This window comes from Tinamus guttatus, unplaced genomic scaffold (assembly GCF_059628265.1).
Source record: "Tinamus guttatus ecotype Peru unplaced genomic scaffold, ASM5962826v1 Tinamus_guttatus_pri_ptg000649l, whole genome shotgun sequence".
Taxonomy (NCBI): domain Eukaryota; kingdom Metazoa; phylum Chordata; class Aves; order Tinamiformes; family Tinamidae; genus Tinamus; species Tinamus guttatus.
Genome location: NW_028289183.1, coordinates 2,037,645 through 2,061,696, shown reverse-complemented (window position 1 = coordinate 2,061,696; position 24,052 = coordinate 2,037,645). Strand labels below are relative to the sequence as shown.

General features: G+C 48.4%; 3 protein-coding genes across 3 annotated transcripts; 2 read left to right on the top strand and 1 right to left on the bottom strand.

The window, feature by feature from the left end:
* Positions 1-1,814: 1,814 nt before the first annotated feature.
* On the top strand, positions 1,815-10,158 carry SLC16A5 (solute carrier family 16 member 5). The gene is made up of 4 exons (XM_010216122.2): positions 1,815-2,034; positions 5,751-5,894; positions 7,361-8,224; positions 9,827-10,158. Exons 1-4 carry the CDS (start codon positions 1,815-1,817, stop codon positions 10,066-10,068), a joined length of 1,470 nt encoding a protein of 489 aa, XP_010214424.2. The 3' UTR covers positions 10,069-10,158.
* A 5,452-nt stretch (positions 10,159-15,610) lies between these two features.
* ARMC7 (armadillo repeat containing 7) lies at positions 15,611-17,581 on the top strand. Its single transcript, XM_010216121.2, has 3 exons — positions 15,611-15,693; positions 15,778-15,921; positions 17,221-17,581. Exons 1-3 carry the CDS (start codon positions 15,627-15,629, stop codon positions 17,556-17,558), a joined length of 549 nt encoding a protein of 182 aa, XP_010214423.2. The 5' UTR covers positions 15,611-15,626; the 3' UTR covers positions 17,559-17,581.
* Positions 17,582-18,658: 1,077 nt separating this feature from the next.
* NT5C (5', 3'-nucleotidase, cytosolic) lies at positions 18,659-23,739 on the bottom strand. The gene is made up of 5 exons (XM_088535955.1): positions 23,523-23,739; positions 19,902-20,002; positions 19,757-19,817; positions 18,937-19,051; positions 18,659-18,860 (listed from the first exon to the last, which is right to left on the bottom strand). Exons 1-5 carry the CDS (start codon positions 23,703-23,705, stop codon positions 18,718-18,720), a joined length of 603 nt encoding a protein of 200 aa, XP_088392081.1. The 5' UTR covers positions 23,706-23,739; the 3' UTR covers positions 18,659-18,717.
* Positions 23,740-24,052: the final 313 nt, after the last annotated feature.

Genomic DNA, 24,052 nt, shown 5'->3' with positions numbered 1-24,052 from the left:
GTGGGGCCGTGAGTGCCCAGCAGGGCCCGTGGAGCTGCTGAGCAAGCGGGGCAGAGGGGCTTCGAGGGTCCCCTCAGGCAGCAGCTCCCCAGAACTGTGTACATCCCGCTCCAGCGCGCGCGGCCTTGTGCCCGCTCCCAAAGCATGAGGCGACCGTGGCTCCCCGCTCCCTCCCTGCTCCGGCATCTGCTGGTCACGGAGCACCTTCCTCCTCGTCTTATTTCACGCTTCCCGGTTCTGTTTCCACCCACCCGCCAGCAGCGTCAGCCCAGCCCCAGGGCGTCTCGGGTGGCAGCACCTTCCTGCCCGGTCTGGCCCGCTCGCCTCCGGCTGTGGGCGCCAGGTCCCTGCCAAGCTGCTGCTGGCGACCTGGCTGCCGGCGGTATTTGCAGGCTAATAAAAACGTGCTGGGAGGCACACGGCGGCCATGCCGCGCGTGCGGGTCCGGCGGCCGCTAGCCCTGTCCCAGCTGAGGGAAACTGAGGCACGGGCGGGATGCCGCAGGGTTCGGATCCCCTCGTGCACGTGAAGCCAAATCCCGATAGCAGCGGTAAGCCAGGGCCCCGCCGTTCCCACAGGCTTCACTCAGTCGTGCGGCGCCGGGAGAGGCCTGGGAGCCGGCGCTGCACAAGTGCCGTGTCGCAGGGATGGGAACTGGGCGGCTGCCTCTTCTCCAGGCTGCCGTTGCCGGGGAGAGGTTTTAGGGGACTCAATGAATTCACAGCAGCGAGACAAGCGCTTGAATCGGCCACATTCTCCTTGCCAGCTGCAGGGGACAAAGGGGGAGCGGGCCGAGCCCGGCCCCGCGCTCCGCACGCGGGAGCCCTTCCCCTGCCTGCGCTCGCCATGCCGCGTGCGCTGCCGCCCACGGAACGCTCCGGGAAAGCCCCAGGGCGCTGCGGAAGCCGCCGCGTCTGAGCGGGAACGAGTGGCGCGGGGGACAGGCCGGCGGCGCCGCTCTCCCGCGCCGGCTCGCAGCCTGCCACACGAGACCAGCACCGTGAGTACGGCGCGGGCCCGCACGGAGCCCGGCGCGAGCTCCCCCTCTGCCGCAGCGGCTCCGCAGAGGCTGCTCTGGGGGCAAAGCGCTGCTTAGGTGCTAGATAAATACTGCCCCGTGCCTCAGGGCCGCCGTGCTCGCGCCCATGCGGCTGCCAGAGCAGATTTGTTTTTCTTTATGCGCGTTCACTCGCGCGGAGCGGACCGGGGATGACTTGGCGCCGCGTTTCCCACGTCTGGGCTCAAAGAAACCCACGCTGGGAGCTCGGAAGAGGCTCTAGCTCTGAACAGAGGGAAGGCAAGGGAGATCACTGGATCCTAAGCAATCGATGACATTAGAAAAAACAGCTTTTCAGCACCAGCACTTGCAACTGGAAGGGCAGCCGTTTTCTGGAAAGAGCTCGGCCAGGGGCTTTATCCAGTTCTCTTTTTCTTGGCATTTACACGTTTTTCCTTGTCCTCACGCTCCGAGGACTTGGTGACCTTAGCAATTGCCAGCAAGGGGACTCCGCATGATGAAAGCGGGCGAAAGGGAAAACCAGGGCGGGAACAGGGCAAGGCCAATTCCTCGCCCCGAGGAGGTGTGGTCAGGCCCGTACCTGGCCGCGCTCGCGCTCTTGTGAAATATAAAAGGGGAAGGCGCCCGTTGCTCAAGTAATTCGCTGCCAGGATCCCGGGCGAGAAGGGAGGGAGAAATGAGAAGCGCGAAGGTGCCGGAGAGGCTGAGTGCAAGGCCACCGCAAGCCCTGCTGCCCAGGGCTGCCTGGTAGCCCCGCTGCCGTGCCCGGCAGGCCGGCGCAGGACACGGAGCCGCCATGTCCCCGCGAGGAGCGGCGCCGCGCGAAGCCACCAAGGTGCAGGACCGCGGCTGGGCCTGGATGGTGCTGCTCGCCGTGGTGCTGCTGCAGGGGCTGACGCTCGGCTTCCCCTCCTGCATCGGCATCTTCTTCACCGACCTCCAGCATGACTTCCACGCTACCAACAGCGAGACGTCGTGGTTCCCCTCCATCATGGTGGCCGTGCTGCACGCGGGCGGTAAGTGAGGCCTCCGCGGTGGCCACAGCACCCCTAGGAGACAGCAGGGACCCTTGTTTGGGGGGACCAGACCACCCGGCAGACCGAGGTCTGCCCGGCCTGCTGCCACCGGACCCTCCACGCGCGGCCTCTGTGCTCGTGCTGCCAACAGGCCACCCCAGGGCTACCCAGGAGCCGAGGATCCGGCGAGGCCCGCGGCTCACGTGCACCCTGCTCCTGTGCTGGAGAAAGGTGGCATGGCCCCTTCCACCTGCCCCATGCCGAGCATGTTCCCGGTGGTGGCAGAGGTGCCAAAGGCTTTGGCATCTCCTCCAGGGAGAGTGGGACACGGGGTGGTGGCACCGAGCACAGGCCCAGGCAGGGATGCGGGAATGGAGGTGACCCAGGTGCAGGACACTGTGGGACAGGGAAAGGGTGGGAGCTGGTGCTCCCTCCACCACGGGGCGGGAGGCCCCCCTGGGAACCAGGCCCTACTTTCCCCATACAAAATGCAGGGCAGGAACCCCAAAACCCATCAAGTGTGGTTTTCTGTGGCAAAGAGAACAGCAGACTGTGCAGCGAGGCCCTCGGCTCACGCACGCCCCGCTCCTGCGCTGGTGAAAGGTGACACTTTATAGCAAGGGACACATAAAAGCCCAGGAGGTCTGAGTCATGCTGATGTTGAGGCCACGGCAGGTTCACGCTCTGCGGTGCAGGACTTGGCCCAGAGCCACCAGACACGGGAGTGGGAGGCTGCCCCTTCCCAGGCCCGCTGCAAAAACACGGAAAGCGGCGGCGGGAGGGACGGGCACAGCGGGAGAGCAGCACCCGTGGGGCTGCGAGTGGGGAGAAGGGGCATTCCCGGTGCTGCTTCCCATCGCCATCCCCATCCCCTGCTGCTGCTGCAGTGCCGGGGAGCCCAGCGGCACCCGCTCGCTCTGGGAAACGGCCCTTGAACCCCCCAGCGCCCACATGCTGCTCACCCTGACCCATCCGGGCAGGACAAATCCAGCAGCGTCAGCAGAAAAGCATCGACTCTCCGACTTACTTGACAAATGAAATAATTTAGAGGCCAGAACCACAGCAAAAGATAACACATAGCAATAAACACATGCAAAGGTTTAAACTAGACAAGAGTAGATAACTGCTAATTACACTCACTGGGAGTTTGACAAGGCATAACCAGCACAGTTCCAAGCTGGCCGTCACTTGGCTCACCATATATCCTATCCCACAGAGGCTCTTACAGCAGTAACTTGTACTTGTCCTCCAGGAGTGACATAGCTGTACACCAAGGAGTAAAAACAATGGAAAATCAGAGAGGGAAGATCCCCTCCCAGGCCAAACCTGACAGTTCTAAGTGTCTTTGCAGTGACCCAGGCTCTATTTGATTCAGGTTCTTAGGTTGCATCCATCATATCGGCATTTGAACCCTTTCCAAAATAGCTTTCTGCTACAGCACCTCTTACAGGCTCTTCTCTCTTCTCCTTTAGTCTTTTTAACTGAGAGTAACTGAAAGAAAAAAAAAAGTTTCAAAATTAGTAAACAGACAGGGAAATTGACAGAAAATTCTATTTTCTGACTCATCGGTCAAGTGAGACGGTCGCGTGCAGCAGAGCCAACCTCAGCCCAGTGAGCTCTGGAGGGAAGCAGGGAAAGGCACAATGCAAACAGTAGCTGATAACTTATTAAGCCAAACATTGCTCATTACCCATGCAATGCTCCTAGGAAAAAGCCATGGCTAATTATGTTGAAATAAGGATCGTTCAAGAGGCCTCAGGAGTCTATGACTGTCCTTAATAGGGGAAATGCAAGAGTTCAAGCCCTCAGAGGCTCCTGTTTCTTGATCCTTAGGAACACGTAACTCTCCAGCTCACGTAAGAAGGAATGCAGGAGTTTTACTGACATCATTTTTGCAGGGCAAAGCACAAAAGCCCCAAGCAAGGGAGAAAATAACATTTGAAAAGGAAAAAAGAGCAAGTTAGCAGGAATAAATAATGAAAAACCCTTATGATTTTTAAAACTGACCTCATCATTTTGGAGATTTCAGTTTAGGATTTCTGGCAGCATGGGGTGGGGTAACAGGAGTACCAAGCACAGTATCTTCAGCACAACGACGAATAATGCAGCCCCCAGCTTGCTGAGCCTGCTGATTATTTTTTCAAAGGTCAGTTGAAGTCTGAGGTGAAAATGTCCACAGCTGATCAAAATACAAACAGCTGCAATCTTAATTTTAATAGCCCTCCATTGTTTGCTTGACTCCAGGGATTTTATTTCAAACCAGTCATTGTTTTAAGTCACAAAGATACAACAGGGTATTTTACCACACTGATTGAAGGCTGATTCTGAAGCTTAGAACCATGCTCAATTTGCTTTTTTACCTTATAAGTTACAGAGAAAATAAGATAAAATCTGGAAATCTTTGTGGATCCTCAAAGGAACAGAAAGAGAAGCTCTCTGCTTCTACCGGAGCACGCAGAGCGCAGCGTGTTTCCCGCTGACGTTCTGCGAGTTTGAGCTCATCTTCTGCCCCAAAATGAAGAAACCTAAATATGCAATATTACAATGCAGTATTACAATGCGATTTGCAAATATGCAAATTTGCCATCTGGCATTATCACATGGAATTCACCCCAAGTCTGTGAAAATTAAAGAATTAACTGGCCTAAAACGTACACTTCCATGCCTATTTGTTCTTTTTTTTTTTCTGATGAAATAACATACTCACTTCTTAGGAAAGCCTGCCAGCAATGTCAGCACACAACAAAAAAACAGGTTTCTGGTCAGGGCAGACCCGGGCTCCGGCTCTCCGTAGGATCCTACCTGCACCGGAATCTCGCTCGTGCCCCTGCGTTATTTGTGCCGGAGGCACGGGAGCGGGAACCGGCACGCGTGTGGGCTGCTCCTGCGCCCGTGTCCTCTTGGAAGTGGACGCCGTTCTCCTGACATACCCTTGCCAGGTATGCCAGGACCGGCACGTGGGAAGACCTGTGCTGACAGTTACACCTGATTGTTTTCCCAGGAAGATAACTTGCAGGACAGCTGCAAGACTCCACAAGCTGCAGCTTGGTTGCCGTGGCCTGAAGCATAGATGGATTCCAACACAGACAAGAATAAGCCTCTCCGTGCATTTTGACATAATCCTCCCCAAGGATGTGTATTTTTCTCCCATCCTTGATTCGTTCCAGAGATGATCTGCCTCCTCTTGCAGGGAATTTCATCTAGGTAGAGGGGAGCCAAGGGAAATTTAGGCAATTTTGTGGCAGAATATTTGGAAACCAGTGAAATGAGTGTGGAAGCAGAAATAGTCCCCTGCTTACAGTCTCTTACTCAGTAGCCAGAAATCCATGTCCAAGCCCTAACCCCTTTCAAATAATTCCCAGAGTATCATATCACTGGAGTGACCCTTGAAGGCCCTTCTTCCATCCCATTTCCAAGCCTTTTACCTAGATTCTATCATAAGGAGGCTTGGAGATCCTAGCTAATGTCCAGCAACGAAGCAGATGACAGGAACTTTCCCTTCAGCTCGCAAGGAGACCAACGAGTTGGGAGGATGAAAGAACAAATTTCCTATTTCTGGCTTCTCTGCAACACGACGCTGCTGGGACAACGCTCTGGGTCTATAGACTAGATTGCACCATGAGCTCTGACACTTGCAGCAGTTCTTAGAGGACAACCTCCCACAGAAGGTATTTCCTTGCTCCGTAACCTCTTTCCTTGTGCTCCTCCGCTGCCAGGGCCGCTGTGCAGCCTGCTGGTGAAGCGCTTTGGCTGCCGCGTTGCTGTGATGCTGGGGGGTCTGCTCAGCGGCGTGGGCATGGTGGCCAGCTCCTTCTGCACGTCCCTCAGCGAGCTCTACCTAACGGCCGGCTTCATCACTGGTGAGTATCACAGCACAGCAGGGAAACCCGGCTGCTGCACTCGGCTTGGGCGCGTTGAGGCGGGAAGTTTTGGGAATGAGCAGAGTCCAGACCCAACGCTCCCTTTTTTCACTCAGTTGATGAACAGGATGAACCAAACCCCCCACCCCTGCTCAGCAGTTGTTTAATGAATAGATTCCCCCGAGCGCACTAGAAAGCACCTCCTTGAGCTGTGCAGAGCTATGGGATCCTAATGACGGAGAGAAAAGGTGCCTGTATTTTTCAGTAGCTTCACAACCTTCTGTATTTGAGAAAATTGTTTGGGACAACTTTCTTCGCAAGTTCCCTGCACTTATCATTCACCACTCCCAATCTAAGGAAACATGGAGATATCTTCTTCTAACAAAAGAACGTGTTGGTTTTGAATAGAAGTAACATATGGGAACATTTCCTCTCCAAATATTTCCTTTACATATCAGTTGTTCTGCTCTTTTTTTTTTTTTTTTTTCCTCCACACACAGAGAAATGAGTTTCTGCAGCCAGGTCACTTTGTAGCTGAACCCTGTTGGATCTTGCAAGCTAAGCAGCACGCATTGCATAGAGTTAAAACCACCAAGAAACTCTCTGAGCCTGAGGAAAGTGTCAGAAAGCAGCACTGTCTGCTGCCTGCAGTATATAGAGAAACAAGTCCTTGGTATTTTTCTAAATAAACCAAGAGCATTCTAAATACATTATTAATTTCTAAATAAACTCTATAATTTCTAACTTCTATATAATTCCCAAATAAACTAAGAGCATTCTGTGATACTCTTAGTGTGCCCCAGACAAATGTCAGGTTCGATCAGGGTATTTAGTATACCTAAGAACATGAAGAGTTTAATTCACCTAGGACATCCTTCTTCACCTCCTGTGCAGGGCTACTGAGCATTAAACACTGGGGGTTGCAAGATGAGGAAATACTTCCATGATAAAAGCTGTCATCTGTGGGTATGCTCTGATTTTGGGCTCCTTTCACCTTGCAAGATGGCACAAGAGCATCACAGAATCCTTAAGGTTGGAAGGGACCTCTAGAGATCATGCAGTCCAACACCCTGCACACGCAGGGTCACCTAGAGCACGTGGCACAGGACTGCGTCCAAGCGGGTTTTGAAGATCTCCAGAGAAGGAGGCTCCACAACCTCTCTGGGCAGCCTGTTCAGTGCTCTGGCACCCTCACTGTCAAGAATTTTTTCCTTAAGTTCCTGTGGAACTTTTGATGCTTCAGCTTTGGCTATTACCTCTAGTTCTGTCAGTGGCCGCCACTGAAAAGAGGCCAGCCCCATCCTCCTCACTCCCTCCCTTGAGGTACTTCTAGACACTGACCAGGTCCCCTTTCAGTTTTCTCCAGGCTGAACAGGCCCAGCTCCCTCAGCCTCTCCTCATAGGGCAGACGTTCCAGGCCTCTGATCATCACGTTCTGTCTTTTTTTTATTTCACCCTTTCCTTAGGTCTGGGAATGTGTTTCAGCTTCCAGGCAGGAGTGACTTCGTTGCGCTACTACTTTGTACGGTGGCAAGCCTTGGCCAATGCCATGGCATCGACGGGCGTCTCTCTTGGCTTAACGCTGTGGCCACTCCTTTCTCAGTACTTGCTGGATGAGATGGGCTGGAGAAACACTTTCCTCATCTTTGGAGGGATCCTCTTGAACTGCTGTGTTTGTGGAGCCATTATAAGACCCGTTCAGCTGGCATCAAAATCGTTACTACATCCGGCCAGGCCTGGAGAACAGCCAGGGAGAGAAGCAGAAGAGACACAGTTGGCCAATGGGGGGTCCTCTCCCCACCCAAAGGTGCAGCCAGCCAGGAGGACTGCATGCTTCCAGGTGCTGAAGAAGTACCTGGCTTTTGACATCTTCTGCCAAAACAAAGGTTATCAAATTTACACTATTGGAGTGACCTGGATGATGTTGGGTTTTGCATTACCCCACATCTACCTCGTGCCTTATGCCATCCACAGCGGGGTGGAGGAACGCATGGCAGCTCTCCTCATCTCAGTGATTGGTTTCATCAACATCTTCATACGCCCTTTGACAGGGCTGCTCTCAGGACTCAGTTTCTTCACAGGGAGACGGATCTACCTGTTCTGCCTGGCTGTGCTCCTCTGCGGGCTCAGCAACTTCATCTGTATCATTTCAGCCAAGTTCAGTGTGCTCATCCTCTACTGTGTCCCCCTCAGCATAGCCATGAGCGGCATTGGGGCACTCCTCTTCCAGGTGCTAATGGATGTGGTGGAGACGGACAGGTTCTCAAGTGCTTTAGGTCTCTTCACCATCCTGGAGAGCATCACTCTCCTCACTGGACCTCCTCTCACAGGTGAGAGAAGCTGTTAAGGCAGACTGGGGAAGAATAGGTTATTAAGACTCCCTAGTGACAAGCATTTGGGAGCATAAGGAGGAAAGACGGAGCTCCCAAGCCCATGCAGGCAGGTGTGTTATGCAGGGGAGCAAAATAAAAGGGAGAATCAGAAAATCTCCAACCCGCCTTCTCACGCCATCTCCACAGGTGCCCAAGCATCACTGAAGCAAGAGCAGACAGTGAATGTGACCTATTTGTTATGCAGCTTTGATAGCCATGAATGTGATGAGTTGTTTTGTTTTGTTTCTTAAGAATTACAGTGGTGGGATCCTGCTATCTAAGAGCTCTTTCACTGCTTTGCTAGTTTGCATTGTTTTACCTGTGAAGTCTCAAGGAATTGCAAATGTCCAGTTAAACACATTTCCTGTGATCAGAAGCATTGCTGGTTTTACATTATTCAAGGACCTTGCAGTAAAAGCTTCTACTCACCCTTCTTTCTGAGCCCTAGAATTTATTCATTCTGCTCTGGTGACAGGGAGTTAATTGCTGCCTCCAACCCAATATATTATTCCAAAATCACTGGATCACTCCAAGCACTGCTAAAATGACCTGTTGAAGACACAACTGCTCCTGCAGTATAGAAGCACATTCGATTGATAAGTGAGAAATATGAACCTGAGCATGAATCAATTCTGGGTTTCAGTTCTCTCCTCCAGACAATGAATTGTGCATCATTCAGCAGTAAAATATTTGCCTCTTCTAAGAACAGGATGACAATATGCACTGTATTTCACACTATATTCCCAGGCATTAAAGTTACACTTTTCTCAAAGTGAAGAAAAAGAGTGTTTTCTTGAACAGCTGATAGTAAAGGCAGATGGGCACAATAAAGCATAGTAAGAATAATTCCATTCTTATTTAGACTCCTGAAGTCTGCTAAAGCAAACCCACTATGAAAGGAAACATTGCCCCATTATGAAAGGAAACGTTGGCAATTCTTACTTAAGACTGCATGCAGAAAGCAAACTTTACTCCAGTAATCCATATATACATGCAGCCTGTATAGGAAGTACCAGATGTTTTACTTGAATATGGCCTTTCCATCTTTCAGGTTAATACTCTTAAATATTTTATTTTGAGACACTTAAAATTAGTTATAATACTTGCTGTGCTGTGAATTTTCCTCATCCTGATTATGCGCTGTTAAAAGAAGATGAGGTTTCAGCTTACAGACCAGAACACATTGATTTTGGAGATAATTCTCTATTTACTTGCTCAGTGTTCTGACCTGGGATGCAAGAAGTCCAAAAATCCAGTGAAGGGCAGTGGCACAGGGATTCTCTACTGAGTAAACACAACGAATCAGCAGTCTGGGGAAAAAAAAATCCAGCTTCCTTTTTTCCCTCCAATTTCTCAGTTTATTGGGAAATGTTTTACATGGAAGCATAAACACCACCTGGGCAGGGACTACAAATGTGAGCAGCTCTAGAATCTACAGAAGAAAACTGAACTCATCTGACAATGTTTATCTATAGCCAACTTGACAAGTGATTTAGGTTTAACATACAGTTGCTTTTAGTATGCATTGTCTTTTCGACTAAACTGTGATTCCTATTTCAGGTTTCCTGGTGGACATAACTAGAAATTTCCACTGTGTCTTCTATACCTCCAGTTTTTTCCTGATATCGTCTGCATTATTCATGGGATTCAGCTTCTGTGCTCTGGAAAGAAAAAGAAAACTGAAAGAGGCCTCAAATGCGCCTTTGGGTAATTCTTCCAAACGTCAATGCAATGAAATACTAACTGAACCACTGTCGGAAAGACAATCCCCTCCTGCAGAGGACCGCATCACAAATATATGAAAAAAAAGAACAACACACAAAAAAAAGAGATGAACCCAAACGATTATGTGGCCAGTATGAAGCTACAAAAGGCCCAACACTGACACTGGACGAGAAAATTACCTGCTTTTCACAACTACCATCGCCCTTCTGAGCAGCACTTCCATTCAGTGGGGCTGCATCGGCCACCACGTGAGCAAGCAGGTCAGAGGCTGAGCCCAAAGCCCAGCACCAGCCAAAGGACACACGGAATCACACATTCCTAAACCAAACTGTGGGATACCGGCCATGGGAGCCGCTTCTGACACACAAAAGCTGGGTTGATTCAATGGGTTTAGGCCAGTGTTTTTTAGAGGACACTGGATTTCATATACACGTTCCAGTTGCTGACACTGGCAAACATGTATTAATGGCTAAGCAAAAGGCTGGTTTTTTCACAACCAGGTATTATTGTTCCTAGAAATGTTAAATGTTACTGATTTCCCTAGTCCGAACATGCCATTTTGGTGCAAACTCATATGAAGATTCCTGGTTGCTTTCCATATGGGGCGGGGGAGAAAAGACAAACACTTTCCTTGTGAAGTGTGTTATTATTTCCTACATTGCTAAATATTACATGGAGGTTGTGCTATGGGTTGCTGAAATCAGGCAAGTCTCTAACAAGATCAAATACTCTTTCTTACAATGTGCAATGATTTTTTCATTTCATGGATATTTACAAAGACCCAAAGGTTCAACTGCAAAGTATCAAAAAAAAAAAAATCTTTGAGTGATGGATTTTTTAGCTAGTGATATCTCAAATTTCCTGATTTGTCACAAAATGGTATTCATGATTTAGAGCTTTACTTCCTTCCAGCATTCACTGAGGGGGAAGGTGGTGGGGAGGAGGAGGAGAGAGACATTAGAACTGAGAATAATCACATGCATCTTTATATAGGCCCAAATTCAAAGGCGTTGTAGCATTCACATTTCCCCCTCGTGTTAAGAAATTTAGCTCTTTAGCTCAGGCCTGAGACTCTCAGTCTTAGCTACACTAGCATTTTCATTACAGAGAAGTTGGTATGAGCACAACTTACCTGTCAAAAAGAAATCGCTGGGGAAAAATACAGTGAAAGAAGTCAGTGTTGACTTTCACATCCACACAGTGTCTTGATTTTAGGTGTTTTTTCTGGCTACACTCCCAAGATCTGCACATGTAATTACTAGCACGCAAGTTGCATCAGCTTCTAGCCTCTCTCAGGATCAGCTCCAACTGCAAAATCGCTTTTATTTCATACAAGTTTTGATCTGATATAAGCAGAGAGCTCACACAGCACTGGGGCTGAAGCCTGCAAAACCATCTGAAAAATGGGAGCGTAAGAAAGGAGCGAAATGTCAGAAGCAACAGCTTTCAACACAGCCTTAGAGCTTATCTTGAGAACTGTTATGTCAAGCCCTTAGCAATAAAACCACAGTTTGCATTAGACCTGTGGGCTTCCCAGCCAACAGAAAACACTGGGAAGAAAAAAAGGAACACTGGAAAACTGACTCCCAGGCTTCCCAAGACAATGACAGCTTCCCAGTTAGCCATTCCAGTAAGAGGTATCAGACCCTCAGAACTGTTCCTATTCCCAGTAACACTTCACTTCTCCTCATCAAACATACACTCAAATACAATGACCAGTAGGAGACATATATATCTAATCTCTAGTCACAGGTGTTTATTAATTTCTGTAAAGTTTAAATAGTCATAACCACAAAGTAAACAGGGGCTGGTTCTTCTCAGCTTACTGAAACAATGAGTGCTCTCCTTCCCTAGGGAAAAACTGGGGGTTTCCTCTTCTCATCAAAGCAAACCATTGAGAAGGGATCAAGTCGCAAACTTGTTCTAGCTATCACAAATAAAAGACCTAGACGGCTGACCAGATTGCTGTTCTCTCTGTATGCAATTCTTAAATTCTAAGTTCACCCAGGAAAGACAGGGTCTGAGCGACAACACGTGCAAACGCGTCCCAGAAGAATATGAAGTCAGTTGGAAGAGCAATTGAGCTCATCCCTGACACAGCAGCTGTTTCAGCTGCAGGGCTTTCGGCCTAGCTGGCTCCTAAGCAAGGAAACAAAGTCTGACGCATTCTGCTCCCTGCACGATAAGGAAAGAAGTAAATAATGCACCTCAGCTGCAGCTCAGCAGTTCCTCCTATGCTATGGCAACAAGAATGTCCATTCTGACTATCTCTTAGTTGGGTACAAGAGTGCCAAACCATTTAGGAGGGAAAGTTAGGAGAGTTCTGTGCAGAACTTCTTTGCGATACTCTCAGACTCCAAGGCAGGGTCACTGGGATTTACTTTCACAGGCAGAGAAGTTTTCTGGAAAGAAAAATAGCTCGTTTACAAGTCTGCAGTTCACTTTTTTTTTTTTTAATATCATGTTCACTAAAAAATTTCCAGCAGCCCGAAGGAATTTAAAGTGACTGAAAACAGTCCTTCCCTACCTGTTTGCAGCCTGAGTTCCCAGCTGCCTTGAGCAGCAGCTTTGTAACGTGGGTTTGAAGGGGCCACGCACCCTGAGAATGCTCCGGTATAATGCATATTCCCTCTCAGACCTATGGTACAGAAATATTAATACTCAAGGCTTAAGAATCATGAGGCTCACAAGAAAAATAAAGTAATAAAAGTTCTTTTCAGCAGTTCAAGGTCATCTCGTTACGCAAGGTAACCACAGCTTAATTACTGCCATCCCTGAAGCAGCTTTTTTGAACATGCGGGGTTTAATTATGGACAAACACCAACACCTCAGGCAGGTTAGAAGCCTCTGAGAACCAGCAGAGGGGAAAAAAATGGCCAGAAAAAAATATCCTTTTTGCTGTCCTCTAGCACCCCTCCCTACTGCCTTTGTTGAATAAAAGCGTATCGTTAACTTTACAAGCTGAGCATGTTTCCGACAAGCACTTTTCCTTATTGCAACCAAACATTCACAAGAAGTGTTCACACGGAAATATTTCAAGACTGTGATCCTTATATATCTGAGATACCTCACCAGTGTAATTGCTTGGGCAGTTTAATTGAAAAATATGGAAGAGTCCCGGTCAGCTTACACACTAACGTGCCTTGGAGTGCAAAATCACTTAGCCGAAGAGCTTGTTGTACTGTTTGAAGATTTGGCTGCATAAGGAACTGCTAGAAATTAAACATTAAACATGAAAATGTAGTGTATTTTAGCCAGTGCCATCAGGTGGGAGCCACTGTCCCTGGAGGAGCCCTTGAGGCTGTGGATAATCCAGCTGTATTAGCACACTGAGTGCTAAGTACGGTGGCAAACAGCAGTTGCTTGAAGCATTCAGCCCATTAAACAATATAGCCAATAGTGCCGGAGTAAAGAGCCAGGATAAGCACATTATACACCTACCTCTGCCTACTCCGCCAGCTGCCAGGCCTTTTGGATGATCAGGACAAACTCCCTGCAGTAAATCGGCACAGAGGCAACAAGTGTACAGCTCATAACGAAGCGGTACCAGCAACCCTGCCGTAATTCCTATGGGAAACCTCTGAGGACTGCAAACCCAAGGACCTTGATCAAATCCTCCTCCAGGAGGCAGCTCCACCACGTCAAATTCAAAGCAAAACGTTCCTGGGGTTTCCCACCAGCTGGGATCTAACCCAGAGCAAGACAAATGCTATATGGAACAGTGAGGAATTATTGGAAGGACAAACGGTGCTTTTTTTCTCCTGATTACCTCTTGCCATGCCAAATAGTGTGACCTGGAGAGTGCACTTTTCAGGAGGGCATCACCTGAAACACCTGAAGTGGGCAGAGACAAGAGCCTTTCCTAAACACTGCTCCCTGTGAAACCACTCCAGGGGACAAAGTTTCTCCTGTTTCTGAGCACAAACACAGTATTTGTCAATATAAGTCATTCCATCCTTCCTCTTTCAATAGTCACTTTTTTCACCCCCAATATAGTCAGTCCTTAATCCCTGGTCTTTACATTGGCTACATCCCCTGTATTTCTTCTCTTCTCTTCTCCTTCTCTTCTCCTGCTTTCCCACATTACTCATTCACCTTCTTCGTAATGATAGATACAGCTCTAACGTATGTCAACACTTACCCATTCACAAAAAAGAGACTTATTAATACACTAGCAAACTATTCTAACAAAAATAAAGTGTAACATCTAACACTTTGATCATTTTCATTCATACACATAAATACACATTTTAACTGAAAACTAGTATAACTTCTGAAGCCGCTAGCACAGAGCAAGCCTAAAAGTTCCTACTAGGTATCTCTAATCAACCTTGAGCCCACAGACAGATATTTTCACCATGTCCAGCCATGTGTTATCAGCAGTCATCATCCCAACCCACTTGTAATTGATGCCAAGTATTTGGCAGATCAGACTATCAGACCATGCAAAAGTCCACTACATTTGAGGTAATGCAAAAGACAGCCATCTGTTTCCCACCAGTTCTACAAAAGAAGCTGCATTAATTTAATTACAAACTTCTACAGAGCCCACCTCATGACTTTTATATTTTCCTGATAGGTTTACACAACATGAACCATGTTTGAAACCACCTGCAAGTGTTTGCAATCACAGTGGTTACATTTTAGCAGCAATTGCTTAGCATTATGTAATTGCCCTGCTTTGAGTTTAGACCAGGACATTGAACAAATGGGGTGGAATTACCTTTTTTTTTTTTTTTTTTTAATACTAATTCAGTCCTCTTTCTTGGCACTGATCCATGGCTTTGTTTCCAGGTGGTTTTTCTTACTTTTTAAAAACAGCTGGTTGTTCCATCCTTCTTTAGCCCAAGAGGCTTAATCCCAGCATAATAGAAAATAAACTACGATTTTTATTCCCTCCTGCTCTTCTCCCTGCCCTCCTACGCGCTGCCATCTTTGCGGTGGTAGCGGTCCATGTTACCCTATCCCTATGGATCCCGGTGGGCAAAGAGTGCGGGGAGCTGCCGAGACAGAACCAGTAGCTCCTGGATGGACCCGGGTTATCACATCAGTATAGCTGTGGCCCGGGGGAAACCATTTAGTGCCATTTTAATGCTGATTGGTGTTTATTACAACCAATTCTGGGAAACCAGATAGGAAAATAAGTGGGGAAAAAAAAATGTGGAAATCTTTTGTGTAGATACTTAGGAGGTGATGCAAGCATGGGTCATTGGAAGAATAAAGGGAAAATATCAAAACTAAATTTTCCCTCCTAGTTAAATACAGAGAAAAGAAAAAGAAAAAAAAAAAACGAGGCGGCCGCTCCCCTCCGCCGCGGGAACCGTTAACGGCCGCCGCGCCTCGCGCCTCGCGCCCAAAATGGCCGCCGCCGCCTCCCCCCCCCGCATCCCGCTCCCCTGCCGCCTCGCCTCGCTCTCCGCTGCCGGGACAGGCGCCCGGTACGACCGGCGGCCCCGCCTCGTTCCTTCCCTCCCTCCCTCCCTCCCTCCCTCCCTCCCTCCCTCCGTGCTGGGGCGGCGGGCGGAGCCGGCCCCTTCGCTCCGCCCGGTGAAGCAGCGCGGGGCGGGGCGGCCGCCATGTTGCGCAGGGGCCGTCCCGGGGCGGGCGCGCTGCGGGCGGCGGCGGCGGCAGCGCCATGGAGCTGGGCCGGCTGGAGTACCTGCAGGCGCTGGTCACCGAGTTCCAGGCCACCGACAGCCCAGGTGAGCCCCTCTCCTCCCCTCCGCGGCGGGAGGCAGCGCGCCCGCTTCCCGCCGCCCCGCTCAGCCGCTGCCTCTGCCCCGCAGACGCCAAGGAGCAGGTCCTGGCCAACCTGGCCAACTTCGCCTACGACCCCCAGAACTACGAGCATCTGCGGCGGCTGCAGGTGCTGGACCTCTTCCTGGACACGCTCAGCGAGGACAGCGAGGCGCTGGTGGAGTTCGCCATGGGTAAGGGGGCAGTGCGCATGGGGTCCCCAATTAGCCTGGTTTCCAGTAGCCTCAGACTCTCAGGTGGGCCCATGGCAGGTGTCACCGGTGCTGCAAGCACAAGACATTGCTTTTGTATACTAGAAGAAAGCACCAGCTGAATGAATTCTTACCCCAATGCCTCCTTTAGCGAGACGGTCATTGGGAGTGAGCTCTTGCCCAGTACAACACACACATCCAGGATTCTCCTCCTAGTGTTGACAGCCAGTCTGCTGGAATACTTGTTCTTCATAATTTAATAAGCCCTCTGAGGAATTGCCTTACAGTGATTCATTGTGCTCGTCCTGCTCTAAATAAAAACAGCAGGCCAGATCCTAATTGTGAGTGATTCTGGGCAATGATTTTAAATATATCTAATTTCTAAGGTTTGAGTTTGTTGCCTGAGCTGCAGTAGAGTATGTCCGCACCTCAAACTTGCAAGTACGAATATTGTCAGACTCTTCGCTGGTTTTAGTATCTCTGGTCTCTGTTTTGCTAAAACATCTGCCATAAACCGCTGGATTGTAACCACAACTGCGGGTTCAGTGTTAATGGTATTTCTCATTCTATGGAAGACATTACATCCAGAAGCACAGTGCCCTCTAATGACATACTGGAAGAGTGTGCTGATGAAAAATCTATAAAAGAATCAAGAAAATTGCACAGGAGCAGTTAAAAGCTTTCCAGCAAACCTGACAGCCAATCTAGCTGTTTATTTCTGTATTGGAAAACAGGGATTATCAGAATCATCGTCATTGCACTATTGCATTTAGGTAAATAATTTTTACTAAGCTCAGTGTGGTAATGGCAAGGAGAAAAAAAAGGCTAAATAATTAAAATCCCATCTTGTACTAAAAGTTAAAAGATAGTGACAATTACATTTACCTCATATTGCTCAGGAAAAATATGTTTGTGTGTCAGTTTATCAAAAGAAGGAAAGTGGTCATGTGAGGACAACTCAGAAGTTTACTGAGCGTCCAACACTGTTCAAGGCCAAAAGTATATTGGTATCAGTAAATAAAAAGCTATGGAATATAGGCAGGCTGTTGCCACTTGCTTTTTCCAGGATGAAGGGCACAATTGTTAAAACAGAAAAGGGAGGAAATGAGATGCGAACCAAGTATGTGCTTAAACAAGGATTTCATTGTGCTTGTTTCAAATGTAAGAAAGAGTGAAGGATCCTAGTTGTAGTGGTAGACTCAAAGCTTTGTTTGAAACAGGTGGGGGTGCGGAGAGAAGAACGTCTTCCATTAAATCAGACATTCTCTCACGGCTCTTCAGGTGGCCTTTGTAACCTGTGCCTGGACAAAGCCAACAAGGAATACATCCTGGAGGCCAACGGCGTGGAGCCCATCATAAACTGCCTGTCCAGCTCCAACGAGGAGACGGTGATGTCGGCGGTCACCACGCTCATGTACCTGAGCACGCCGCGGTCGCGCGCGCAGACCACGGCGCTGCCCGTCGTGGAGTGCATGCTGCGCTTCTCCCTCTCGGCCAACAGAAGGCTGAGCAACCTGGCCACGCTCTTCCTCGAGGATTACTGCACGCCGCTCCAAGTGGAAGAGGCCAGGACGCTAAGCAAACACACAGCAGTGGGGATTCCTCTTCCCAAGGACTGAAGCTGCCCAGAGCAGCCTGGAGCTCTTACAGGGGAGGCCTCCCTCTTAACTTCCTAGCAGGTTGAGTGTGATGAGAGCAACAAATGGTCACACTAGCACTGGGTTTTAATATTAGCATGGAGGAAAGAGCAATACTACAGTGTGAAGCAGGCTAGACAGGAAACTGAAAAAATAAAACAGGTCATGGTGTTGGAGAAGAGGGTGATGAGCACAGCCCAGCACCCAGCTTGCAAAGATAACCCTTCCCAGCCACTAGCCTTTTCTGCTCGTGTTTTTGGGCAGTTCATATCCCTCCTAGTTCCTGGCCAGTTTTACATGATTCTGAAGTGTCACAAACTTCATTCTTCCTGCAGAGGAAGGTGTTTCCCTGGCCCTGCAACTTTCAGGGTTACTATATCCCCTTGGTACTAAGTATGTCATCCTGTCCTCATGCCATAGGCTCTCTATACAAGAAGATCAGAGCTGTGCAATGTATGAGGAAGTGGAAAATTAAATTTCTTTCATTATCACTGGTTAAAAAAGGTGAAGACTTAAAAAACAGCTCATGGCAGTCTGGCTCACAAGAACAGCTGTCTTGTAAAACCTAGTCTTAATAAAACATTAACTTAAATGCTGTGTAAACAATTTTCTATAAGCACAGAAATATTCTTCTATAGCACTTGCAGCCCAGCCTTCACCCACTCTTAGTAAGAAAAAGCGGAAGGCAGAAACTGAAGGCAGCTCAATCTGCTTTCATTATCAGCTAATGATGCAAAAAGAAACCCAAAAGCCAAGGTGACTAAACATATAAAATTTTAAATGTTTGGCTGTTGAGCCACGGAGCTCTGTGGCAGACACATACACACATTTCTTAGTCTTTTTTTACTCCTTTCTGCCCTCCCTCTGCAATTCCTGTCAGCTTAAACTGTGGGAGCTTAAAAGATACCCAACAATTGTCTTTTATACTTTCTATTCATCTACACCAATCAAACACCAGCAACAACTCTACAGGGATTACTAATTTAATACAGAACAGCTTTCCAGAAACCTGGAGTCAGCCCTGCGGTGCATCTTGCAACAACTGTGGGTCACTCCTTGTGATCTACTGGATTCCAGGAGTGCCCCTACCCAGGGCAGGGCACCTCCTGCTTCCCGGGGCTGGATTTTCCCTGTTTTTGCATTACTTCCTGCGTTTGCTTTCCACAATTGCCCTCCAGTCGTCAGCCCAGGACAGCAGCCGCCTGCGGGGTGGCTTCAGCTCGATGTGTTTGTTATGGCAGCAGGTAAACAGGATGTGCTCCCAGCTCGGGTTCGGCTCCGCACCTGCGGAGAGCAAAGCTGCAGTTAGCTGCCTTTTCCCTCCCCAACTACCAGAAAGCAATGCAAAGGCTTTCCAAACCTCGGATGGTATCCTTGTCATCAAAGAGCAAGTCAGCAGACACAACTGTCTTATCCCGGGTTAGAATTATCCGCTCCACAAACTCCGGACCCAAATGTTTTTCTACCCATTTATACTGTGAAGGCAAGAAATAAGACAAAAAAATCAACCAGACTATTTTCCTATTCACTTCCTCATCACAAAAATCAGAGCAGCCAGAGCTTGGCAGTTTTCTCCCATGCAAAGCCAGGTCTGCCTGCAGCTCCCTGCAGCCTGGCTGTGGCCCAGGACACCAATATGACCTGTAGTTTCATGGTCTCTGCCGGCACCTCCTTTGCCACAGTCCAGGCTGAGCACACACAGCTTGTGCTCATCTATTGAGAAGTCATTCAAGTGTTTAACATCTCCCTTTTTAATATTTTTTAATTGCACTGTTCAAAGGCAAGAATAATTCCAGTGGCAGCCTCCCCTCCTTTCCAAGTTGAGGATTCCCTAAGAATTTCCCATTGCTTTTGGGCCATGCTGGAAGTTGCACTTGCCTGACCATACTGCAATGGTTCTTTTACTCTCAGCTGATGATACAGGCAGCGAGAGGAGACTCTAGCTCCACCACCGCAGGGCTCGGCTGCTTTGCAGCAGGGCAGGCAGCACGCAGCCCTCCCAGATGCCAAGTCCCACACTTTTGTGTTGTGTTTGAGCAGCTCCTGCTCAGGGACACCCAGCCTGGCAGTCTTAGCAGGCTACTACTATCTTTATAAGTGAATAGTTTTGACTTGGGTGGTATGAAAGAGCAAGGCCTTGCAAAAGCAGCATTAAACAAGTAAAATAAATTCTCTCCCACCTTTTCCAGGATGCAGTGCTCATAGTTCCGGAGAGGACTTGTGCAAATAAAGACTTGAGTGCTGAAAAGAAACAGCCCTCATTAGCAGTCAGGGGAAAGCACATGAGATAACCGAGAAGGGTTGCACAGCACAAAGTGTCCTTACTCGGGTATAAGTATCATCTCCTGCATCGCTTCAATGGCTCCTGGAATTGGATCCAAGCCTAGAAAGAAGCCAGGTGACTCATAGATACTGGCTACCTTGTCCTGCAAGAGACATAAGGAGAATTAACCAAACTGTGCACATGCTTTTACCAGAGCTCTGTGCACTACGGTTGTCCAGTTGCCCAGGGCGTACAACAGCCTTCGAAGACCAGCATTTAAGAGACACAGACTGGCTCGATGGCAGCAGCTGGTTACAGTATTTCTCACCCTTAGGCTCCTCATAATCATGAGAAGCTGCTACCTGAGGGGCTGAGGCAGATCTGATCCTGGCTACGTGTCCTGGCCACGCAGCCCACAAGCAGCATCACAAATGTGGCCTCATGTTCTACTTGCTGATGTCCACAGGTCCCTTGCCACTAACTCCCATGAAAACGCTGAGAACAAATAAGTGAAGCTTCTGCTCCTCTGCCCCACTTGCTGAAATCCTCTCTCACATTTGCTTATGGTTTAGAAATTTACCAGGGATGAGGGCATAGGCAGAGGCAGTAACGACCCTATTTTTCTTCAGGACAAAAAGCACTACGCTCTTTATCCTCCAGCCTTTAGCACAAGGTCCAGGAAAGCACAGCCATGAATTTGGGGTTAATCCTTTTAATCCAAAAAGGCTCGGCAAGAGGGAAGAAAGTAGATGGAAGAGTTAGGGAAGTTGCTCTGCTGCTCTCCATGATTTTCAATCAGACCATAAATAACAGTTACGAAGGCAGAAGATCTTGACTCCCGTGTCAGAAGCTGTTCCTGTGCAGTAATGTGTCAGCACAGGGTCTGCTTTGAAAGAGTTGAACATTGCAGCAGCGAAGGCAGAGGTAGATGTTGCTGCTTCCTCTGATGCCAGCTGGGATGCAGCACAGATCAGGCAAGGCACTAGTGACAAACAAGTGCGGGAGGAGGTTATTTCTAAAGCTATAATCACTTCAGTGAGTGCAAGTAGAAGGGAAACAAGATTACTGCAGAAACAATGTTCTTCTAGGTCAAAGGGGCCACAAAAGTAGAGCAAGATAAACAAAAGGAATTTAGTATTATGCAACATAGCGGCACCTTTGATCTCTAAAATGAAGAACACTATTTCCAGGCAATTCCTGTGCTTCTAGTCCTCATTCTTTTAATATACCAGAAAGACATTCTTGCACTTTTTATTATTAGGAAGTTCACTGGTTTGAATCCACCGCTGGATAGTTAATTTAAAAAATTGCTAACCAGTGACTGCTCAGTGGCCTGTGTTAAATCACAGCATTTCAGTGCAGGTCAGAGCAGACAGCTCTTCTCATTGCACAATCCATCACAAGAGCACAGCAGCAGCCACCCCAGCAGCATTAAGGGCTGAAGGTGCTCCCAGGATTAAGTTTTAGGCTCAGGCAGGAAGTTAGACTTCCACTATCGCTTCCACCTCAAGACATTTAAGTTTTACCTTTCCTGGGGTCATACAACGAGCTTCAGAGGTGTCAAGCCAGCATTTTTCCACAAGTGGCCTTGGCTTAAAAATTGTACAAGACTGCTCTTATAGCCCTGCTGATGAAGCAGCAATAAAAGGTCAACATTAAATGAGTGTCACTCAGCTATCAAAATACTCAAAAAAGTCATCAAAAAAATCAAAAAAAATCAAAAAATTCATCAGACAAAAGCTTGGAAGCTTTGCCTGATTCCAGAGGCAGATGGGAAGAGAATAAGGAGTCCGGGTGGAGGTGCAGCCATCAGATCTACCCAGACCTCTGTTTCCATGCGAAGCCACTGACCTCGGCCACGATTCCCTGGAGCTCTTTCCGAGAAGATTCAATTACAGAATCAGGGCCTATGTCTGAAAGCTCTTTTATCCTAGAGAAAAGACAGCAGAAACTGGCAACTTTCCACCATGTTACACAAAAGTCTGGCTTTGCTGGAAAAAGAAAATTTGATTTGATAGTCACAAAACCAGAAGCCATTTCTTCAAAAGATGTGTATAGAAAAAGGAAATAAAATGTTCTTCCTCGTTCTTATCCCACCCTTGCTTGGCTTGCTCTGCTCTTACCTCAGTCATACCTTGGAGGAACCATCTGCTAATTCTCCAAGCCATTATCCTGATGTTGAGGTTGCCTCAGGAATTCAGCTGTACAAATACAAGAGCTACCAGATCCAATCAGCTCTGCTGTTTATGTAGCCTAATTTTCTTCAGAGGAAACTGCAAGGAAACTTACTGGAACATCTGCCCGGGAGAAATCCCCTTATTAACTTTCATCAGAGAGATAACTTAAATGTGAAGCTGGAGAACCTGCATCCCTACCTAAGTTTTCCTGTTTTCAATCCATATGATAATTCTAGAAATTCTTGCTGCTGTTAGGGATAGAATCCTTTTCTCTGCAACTGACTGGGCCCAGATATTAGGAACGTTGGTTGGTTAAAGCAAAAAACCCTTTCAACAGAATTGCTAGACACACAGGAGATCAGATAGGCAAGTACAGTAGAGAAAGTGTTAAATACAATCCTTTTAAAAGAAAATGTCTAAGGATTTGCAATGCAAAATTAGTAATCATCACTTTATGTTCATAAATAGAAAAATGAAAGCAAGTAACAGTTCAAGAGGCAGCTGCCAAGCACTAACAGAGTGCGGTTAAGTTATAATAAGTGACACTGTGTCTGTCCCTAGCTATAAAACAGGAGAGAAATGGATGTGCAGAGTCACTACTTACCACTAAAAGAACTACAGGCTCAATCCCAGATTTCAAAATTAGCGATGAACTGCTCAGTAAAGTACATGGGGAAGCCAGGATCAGCAACCGTTCAGTTTTCTAACGGACTATTGATTATCTTGTGGCAACACAAAGGGGGCGTGAGGTCTAAATCGCCACTATTTTTAATTTTGCCTTAAAACTGACTCCGATATCCAGTCATTATCAAAAATTACAGCAGTTAAAAACACAGCAACAATATGCTGTGTTTGTGGGCTCTACCACATGCTTTTTATAACATTGTCCCAGTTCGCTTCCCTACAGCACCCTTTCCTGCTCAGTGCATGTAGAGGGAATGGCATAGAGTTTTAATTTACTGTATAAAACCCACATATTGCATTTCCTGCCTTGCTAGAAGGCACGGCAACATTTGCAGAGCTGCAGGTAAGTTTGCAGAGCTGCTGCAGAGCATGAGTGGCTGGTGAGCACGTAACAAACAGGCCAAATATTAGTTTGTAAGCAGCCTCAGCCAGTTATTTCTGCAACAAAACCGCCCATTCCCACACACGTGTCTCTGTAAAGGGCTGGCAACCCCACCTGGAAGAAGATGCTGATGATACAAGGTTTATCACTATACAAATAAAGAGTGTTAGCATGAAACCACTCTGCAGCGCACCTAAAAAAAAAAAAAAAAAAAAAGAGAGAAAAGAGAGAAAAAGCAAAAAAGAGAAAAGGAAAAAAATAAAGAGAGAAAAAAAATAAAGAGAGAAAAAAATAAAAAGGGAAAAGAAAAAAAAATAAAAATGAAAAAGAAAAGTAAAAGAAATGAGAGGAAAAAAAGGGAAAGACAAAGCAAAGCCCCGTGTTTGCGAAGCTCCCGCACGCGCGCAGTTGGAGCCCCGGGGCGGCCCGGCCGCGCTCACCGCCAGCTCGGGGCGCAGGCCGCGGTACTGCTCGCGCACCGAGAAGCCCCTGCGCTGCGGCAGCTCCACGCACGGCTCGGCGGGGAAGCGGCGGGCGAAGCCGCGCAGCAGCGCGCCCTCGAAGTCGGCCAGGACGCCGTCCATGTCCACCAGCACGCGCAGCGGCGCGGCCGCGCTGCCCATGCCGCCTCCGCGTGGGAGCCGCGGCGGCTTCAGCGCGCGCGGGGCAAGCGCCTCCTCTTCCTCCTCCGGCGGCGCCGCGTCCGAGCCGCGGATCCGACGCGCTCGGAGCTGCGCTCCGGCCCTCAGGCCCTGCACGCTCAGGAGCGGCAGCGAGTGCTGCTGTGTGGGGTTTGCCAGGGAGCCGCAGGGTTATTGCTCTCCTCCGGGGGCAGGATTTGCACGCGCCCAGAAGTCATACAGCATTTAATGCCAGCTATAAGGAAGAACAGCCCCTGCTGCAGGAGAGGAAGGGCACACACTAGAGCAAATCCAGATTTATGGGTTAAGCACCTAAGGCTAGGCCTTCT